Below are 7513 nucleotides of genomic sequence, written 5' to 3' on the forward strand. Positions count from 1 at the left end.
TGCATTTCACATAAAGACGATTAACTCGATCAAATATTGGATTTTTATATTGAATTAGTGTAGCGATTGCCATTGACACATTCATTTAGTCACTAGTAGAATAATTGATTATTGATGCGGTCATTAAGTGGCATATTGCGGCGATTTTGACCGCGCAGCAATTAAGGGGGCAACAATAGGTAAATATTATATTGCTGCGGTTTTTAACCGCAACAATATATTACACCTATTGCTGCGGTTCGTAGCCAAAACCGCAGCAATATGTACTAGTATAGGTAATTTTTTTTTTTTTTTTGCATTTTACCATCAAATTTGAAAAATAAAATGCTAAAAACAATAAAACACTAACAAACTCGAATTCTAGCACTTTGTTAATGATAGAATTAGGTTGAATTGTTTTCCTTGCCTTTCTCATTCATCTCAAAGGTAAATATACGGTGTAGTTTGTATCCCAATAGAATAGGAAAGTAACTTTAAAGAATATATATATAAAAAAGATATACAGGAAAAATACAAAAAAAAAAAACAAAAGAAACCTAACATTTTATTCTAAAAAAATATCAACAAAAATAAAACATCAGATCTGGACAATAATAAATAAAAAATCCAAAAAAAATCCTAATACAAAACCGCCGTGATAGCCGCTAGTGGCGAGCCTCGAACGTTGAAACGACACTAGCGAACGTCGTCGAACGAACGAACCGATCTGGCGAGCGACCAAGAACGGCCAATCTAGCGAGCGACGAACCTGGCGAGCGATGAACTTGGCGAGATACGAACCTGGTGAGTGAACGTTGAAACTCTGGCGAGCGACGAACCTGGCGAGCGATGAACTTAGCGAGCGACGAACCTGGCGAGCGAATGCTGAAACTCTGGCGAGCGGGAACATTGAAACTCTGGCGAGCGACGAACCTAGTGAGCGACGAACAAACCGAAGAGGTGTGCGTGGAAGAGAGGAGGGGGGAAGAGAGAAGGAGAGAGTAGAGGAAGAAAAGAGGAGAGAGACGGGGAGAGAGGAGATAGAGTGAAACTGAAGAGGAGGGGGCGTGAAATTTGAAGAGGAGCGGAGGAGGGGGCGTGAAAACTGAAGAGAGGGAGAGAGGAAGAGAGGAGTGTTTTAAAACCGATAGGTGACTTTTTTATTATAAATTTAAAAGCTTATTGCTGCGATTTTTTGTAGGAACCGCAACAATATGTTCAAATAATAATTTTTTATATTATTTTACTATATTGCTGCGGTTTTTGTCAGAACCCGCAGCAATATGTTTGGTTAAATAGTCAAAAAAATTCAAAAAAAATTTGTTTCAAACCATATTGCTACGGTTTTCGGGAAACCGCAGCAATATGGTTATTTTATATTTTTTCTTTTCTTTTTACGTGATATATTGCTGCGTAGGGTAAAACCGCAGCAATATCACCGCAGCAATAAATAATTATTCTACTAATAAGTGCAATAACAAGTACTTGGAATCATTTAAGTAAATAATATTTTTAGTTTCGAAATGCATTATACACTTGAAGACAACTAGCCTAATTACATTGACTAATCTATACTCGTACTATCTTGTATTTAGACACTAATCTATACTCGAAATGCAATCAATTGATCTATACACTAATATATACTCAGCTCATAACACAATGCATTGATCTATACACTAAATAGCTAATCTGGTTGAGCCTAATGATTACCCACTTACACTAACTTTAATCATCATCATCGCCAATTATGATCATTCATCATTATCAAGTATCATCCCCTTAATCACATCAATTATCAATTCATCATCAACAGTTACAAATTGAAAAATCTAAGGAATAATTATGTTACATAGTAATATTACAAGTTATCATACATATCAATGTAGATTTTTGTATTCGCAAAATAATTAAAATCAGCATACAAAGAAGCAATAATTATGCAATTGAAGATATTAATTAGAAATTTTGATCGCCAATCAAATATTTGACCTATAAAATACAATAATTTCACAGTAAACATAGCAACTTTCAATCGCGTTTTTGTAGACAAATATAGACACGTCTCTTGATGGTATCACTGGTTTCGATAAGTTCAACCAAAATGATAAAAGCGAGTTCAAATTACCTGGTGTGGTCAAGCATTTAACTTGAAACGCGATAGGAAGTAAATAAAAAGAAGCATATGGATTATGGCATAACCAATATCAAATTTCACCCAAGTTGTTGTGGTTTTCTAGGTGAAACTAAAATTAACTGAATTCGAATTAAAGGAACTGAAATCATCTGAACTTTGTGATTTGAAACAGAACTAAACTGGTTAACCGAATTAATAACTTTAGACGGAGGGAGTAACTAAATAAACACGTGAGGCGCTAAACGCCGTCGTACTTTCTCCAACAATTCGCGTCGGTTCTTGATAAAACCATACATTCTTGATTCTTGATCCTTCCGTTCTGTTGTTGTGTTGTAGATTGTGCAGCAAGAAAGAAAAATGGGATGGGTTTGGAGAGACGAAGACGAACCTAACGACTCAAATTCCTTTGACATGGCGGAATTCCAAGACCCTAACGCTAATCGCAGCTCCTATTCACTCGATGGTTGTTCAACGAGGAAGATTGTGCAGTCCAAATGCAACACCGAGGAAGTTGAGCCTGGTAAATTCATTAGAAAGTGCGAGAAAACTGAGCAGATTCTTAGGGATTGCGTCGGCAAGTCAGTCTCTCTCTCTCTTCGTTTTTATTGCTTCTTTCTCTATTGTTTGCTTTCAGGAATAATATATGTTTTTTCTCCCATTTTTTGTGATTTCGTCTAGTTGCTGCTTATTGGAATTTAATTACTTCCTCCGTTTCATATTACTCTGCTACACTTCTCCATTCACGAAGTCTTACACAATTTTTGAAGAAGAGAGAGGTAGAGAGTAAAAAGAAAAGGGACCCATGTGAGAGGAGAGACATATTGTCCAAAAAGAAAGTGTAGCAAGTAGGGTGAAACTTCGCACAATGGAAGTGTAGTGAGTATTATGAAACGGAGGAAGTATTATAATTTGATATTTTTACTTCTTATCATATACCTTTAATCTTGTCCGTGAGTCGATGATAGTCGATGATTCAGTTACTGTATGTTCTTGGTTTAATAATGACAAATCATGGGTTTGATATTGCTGAAGGAAGATGTGTTTCATGCTTGCATAAGGCAGAGTCACAAAGTATAAGATGTCATATGCAGTAGAATGTTTCACAACTAAGCAAAATATGTTTTGAGTGACTTAATTCGATTATGAGGCTATGAGATTAAAAAATTTAGGTACAAAGTTACATTGTTCCCGAGGTATATTGAGTACTGTCCCTGCTCATTTGGGGGAAAATGGAGCATATGAGTTTCAGTTCATCATAAACAACTATAGAGAGAATGGACATGAGAGTGTAACATCATAAGAGACAAAGGACTTGGAACACTTTGATTTTCTTCCTAACAATGCCCCGAACAGCAGTGATGTCTAGCAATCGCTCACGCTGGTATTGTGCAATTAGACACTCCTCCTCTTTTCTTCCAGATTAGAACAGTAAAGTCCACAGATATTTAAATGTATCCAGTGAGTTCTGATCTTGAACACAGATTTTGTGATTGTGTGGTTGACATGAGAACACATAGGAAGTAGAATTTCCCAAGAATTGGAAAATGGGTTAGTTGTTTGGTTAACAAAAAGAAGGGCAAATTGGGAGAAGTGGAACTTCTTAGGAATTTCCACTTGTCATAAAATGAGGGAAGTTGCTTACTTAGGGTCCCCTAGGCAAGTAGAAATTCCCATAGGAATTCACACCCCCCACTGTCGATAAAATATTTTTAGCAAAATGTTGTTTTCAATTCGTTTCAACACAACACGCACAGCTGCAAATAGACTTTTGTATTGAAAATCAGGCTTCAGCTTCTTTGCTACATGTAATTGAAGGCATAAGCTCTGTTGCTACATTAATAGTTGGGCAGACTCAAATCTGCAGGGAGTGTAATCACATATCAGCAGCTATCTTCTGACTTCCTGACTTATCTGTCTCTCTGACTCTTCATTTCAAACAAAGTATAAGAAAGAAACAGGGAAAACATATTTCTTGAAACAGAGAGAACATATTCCTTGAAAAGCCACATGTGACTCTTCGTTATTCTAATCCAAACTTACACCAATATTTTTGCCCAATAGCTCCTGGTCAATAATCAAGATGAAGCTTGATGGCTATGCTTTATCAAGGCCTATAGGTTGCCATCAGCTATACTTGGAGTGATATTTTCTTATCGTGTGTAATTGTGGATGTGACTGGGAATATATTCGAAGAAATGCACGAATGAACAACATTTGGGAGTGTTCCGATTCCGAAAATATTGTGCAATTCCTTGTATATTGTGGGGATCTTTACTTTGTGGAGCTTTTAGGTGTACAGGTACGTCTTATCAGATGTGTTGCACAATTGCCAGACTGATGGTACTACTTAGGGGATTTGAAATAATAGAAATGCAAAACCTACTCAAGAATCTGTTCACCCTGAGCTATTCCAGGAGAGATTATGGTGCTAGCTAGGGAAATTATACATGGCTTGACGACGACTTCTTATGGTACCTTTTTCATTTTATTATTTATCTCCAGGGTTCTCATCCCCATAAGCTTGTGTAGACAAGCATATAGCAAGTTTTTCTTTGTTTGCTACAATTTAATTGCTTACATTGCAAAGTTTTATGTGTTGGAATAAAAGAATTCATCTGTGAACCGGACCCCCTTGTTAGTGGCTAGCTGGACATGACCTTTTCTTTCTTGCTTTCTTGACTATATGTTTACCGTACATTTTCCTGTGGATGCTTCAGTATGCACTGCATGATGTGGGCTTTTGTGTGTATGGGGTGTTGACATGGTTTATGTTGCTGTTCTTTTTTTAGAAAATGCTTGAAGTTTGGCAGCATGGTATTGGTTATAATGTACTTCCTTCATTCTCAAAAGATTGCTCCACTTTCTTTTTTGTTTTGTCCCTAAAAGATGGCTCCATTCCTTTTTAAGTGACATGATTCCCACACTCTCTCTTTACCTCTCACCCAACACCACATAGATAAAAAAGCTACCTACCTACTTTATACAACTCTTAAAAAAGTAACGTAGTAGAAATGGGGCAAACATTGAGGACGGTGGGCTAGTGAGGGATTCCTTTTTAATGGCATATATAGAATCAAAAGTTACACTTTTTTTCGCTTTTGCTTTGTTTTGTCTGTTTGAGAACTGTCGAATAGTTGTCTTTCTTGCGTCCACCGGACTTTAGCATCTCTGAGAGTATCTTCTATTATTTCACACATGTAGCCTAGGATGGATATCTTTTGAGTTGGAGTTCATGCAATAGGTTAATAGTGGGTGTTTTGATATTTTTGTCTAGGTAAGTCCACTTCTGCAGCTGCATCACTTCTATATTATGCTGGCATTTAGGGCTTTTTGATGCATCAATGTTAAAGAATGTGGAATGAGTGAGCAGACTGTAGCTATTGCTTTCCATTATATGGTAGACTGGGTGAATTTACTCACCATTCTGTCCCATACTTCGTATCTGTGGAATAGCAGGCAGCTAGGTATCTTGGATCTAAATGGGCACAATCTCTCTGCTAATGTGTGAATAGCAGGATGAGTTTGTGTATATGTTGCTTAAGACTCTTCCGTAAGCATAAGCCTTCTATATTGCATTTCTAGTTTGTTTGATCTCTAAAAGCATTTTTTTCATTTCAGATAACTGACAATGATTGTTTAATTTTCTCCATGTTCAAAGGGCTGAAAGTCGGGCCTAAATTTGGGCAACCAATTCAATTGCCTGGCTTTTTAATCGGCCTACATCACTTTCACGGTTTCACGAAGAAACACAGATTCGAGTTTTTTATGGTAGAAAAGAATTGATGATGACTCCAGACCTTAGGAAAAATGCCATTTTAGCTGTATTTCCTTATGCATTCGACCTTTTGACTATTACTGGGGCTAATATGTTGTGTATTCTTATTGAAATTGTAACAGACCTACTGAGATTGTGCAATCAAACAAAGAATACACGGAAGAAGATGTAACTGGTGAGCTAAAGAATGGGTCACCCATCCTGTCTGCTAATACGATGCTCCCCTTTGAATTCCCTGGACTCCGCAGTGATATTGAAGCCATTGAACGTAGTGTCTTTGGGGGTATCAGCCGTTTCTTCGGAGTCGCTGATGAGATGAGAAATGAGTTTTCCCGTTTGCTGGATGATCCATCATTGTTCAGTGGGGCCTCGTCGTCATCAAGGGAAAATACCCATTCAAGGCCGAATTTTGAAGGAACCAAAGACAAATCTAAACAACTCAGAGTCTGGAAATTTTGATCTTTCTGGACTGGCTAGGGATGTCTAGTTCTGTCGGGTGTTATTCATGCACCTTCTAATTTGTGTTATCTAACATGAATCACTTTGAAACGGACATGTTTTGTCTGCCAGTCTGGTATGTGGTGAAGCGAGAATCTCATAATCGAATAAATCTCAGCTGGATTTTTGTACAGTATATCTATTGCCAGTTATTATCTTTGTTTTTGGGATCTGGAATCGGTCTTTATTGGCTTGACCTGAACTAAAAATTGGGCAGCAGAGGTGGAGGGCTGGACCTCAGCAAGGAAGTATCTGCTCCATGGCTTAATTGCTCTTCTTCTTTTACGTTCTTCTAACTTCTAATCAGTGAACTGTTGGAGTTATACTTCTAATTGATAGCAAACTTCTGAAAAATAAAATAAAATTTGGTACCAGTCGGCGTATTATCATTATCTGCTCTTAGAAATTACTATTATTGCCGGAGCATGCTCTTATCAAAGACGTGCCGACCTGTTTCCCGGGTCTTTAATGCTGTAAAATATTACCAAGTAATTTGGGTAAGTACAATGAAGGGGTTGCAACTTGCAACTTATGACAATAACATGCTTCTTTTCTTTCACCCAAAAGTACTTTAAAAAAAAAAAATATGACGGACATGCAAAGTAGAGGAATCGTGCTTTTTTAATCGTTTGATATTAGGTAGTTATGAGAGTACTAATTCAGACTTTGATAAGAAATTATAGTTGACTTACAATGTACGAGTGGTGGAAGAGACCCTTCATCTTTCTTCCATTATGTATGAGTAGAAGTGATTGTAATGGGGTAACTTCACTAGAACCAGATTATGTACATGTATCATATGGCACCAAATCATTAGCCAGGAAAAAAAAAAGAGATAAGTGTAAATCCTGTATCGATCATAGGATCACTCTATGAATAGGTCAATTCTCTGTGACCTCCCACCGTTCACGACATCCCTTGCTTCTCACTGCGAGCGGCTTAGCTCCGTTGAGAGTTTCCATCGTCTTGATAGGGAATTGTACTATTTTTTCCCTATTGTATTGCATCAATAAAAAAGGTCAGCACTAGGGGTGCTTATCGAGCGAGCCGAGCCCGAATAGCACTGGGCTCGGCTCGAGCTCGTTTAAAATTTTCCAGGCTCGGCTCGGCTCGTGAGCTCGCCA

The 7513-nt window shown here is 37.6% G+C and overlaps 1 protein-coding gene across 1 annotated transcript; it reads left to right on the forward strand.

The window, feature by feature from the left end:
• Window positions 1-2333: 2333 nt before the first annotated feature.
• LOC104883307 (hypothetical protein) lies at window positions 2334-6525 on the forward strand. The gene is made up of 2 exons (XM_010667795.4): window positions 2334-2694; window positions 6014-6525. The coding sequence occupies exons 1-2, from the start codon at window positions 2474-2476 to the stop codon at window positions 6348-6350; spliced, it is 558 nt and encodes a 185-aa protein (XP_010666097.3). The 5' UTR covers window positions 2334-2473; the 3' UTR covers window positions 6351-6525.
• The last annotated feature ends 988 nt before the right edge of the window (window positions 6526-7513 follow it).

The sequence above is a fragment of the Beta vulgaris genome, chromosome 9, assembly GCF_026745355.1.
Source record: "Beta vulgaris subsp. vulgaris cultivar EL10 chromosome 9, EL10.2, whole genome shotgun sequence".
NCBI classification, from domain to species: domain Eukaryota; kingdom Viridiplantae; phylum Streptophyta; class Magnoliopsida; order Caryophyllales; family Amaranthaceae; genus Beta; species Beta vulgaris.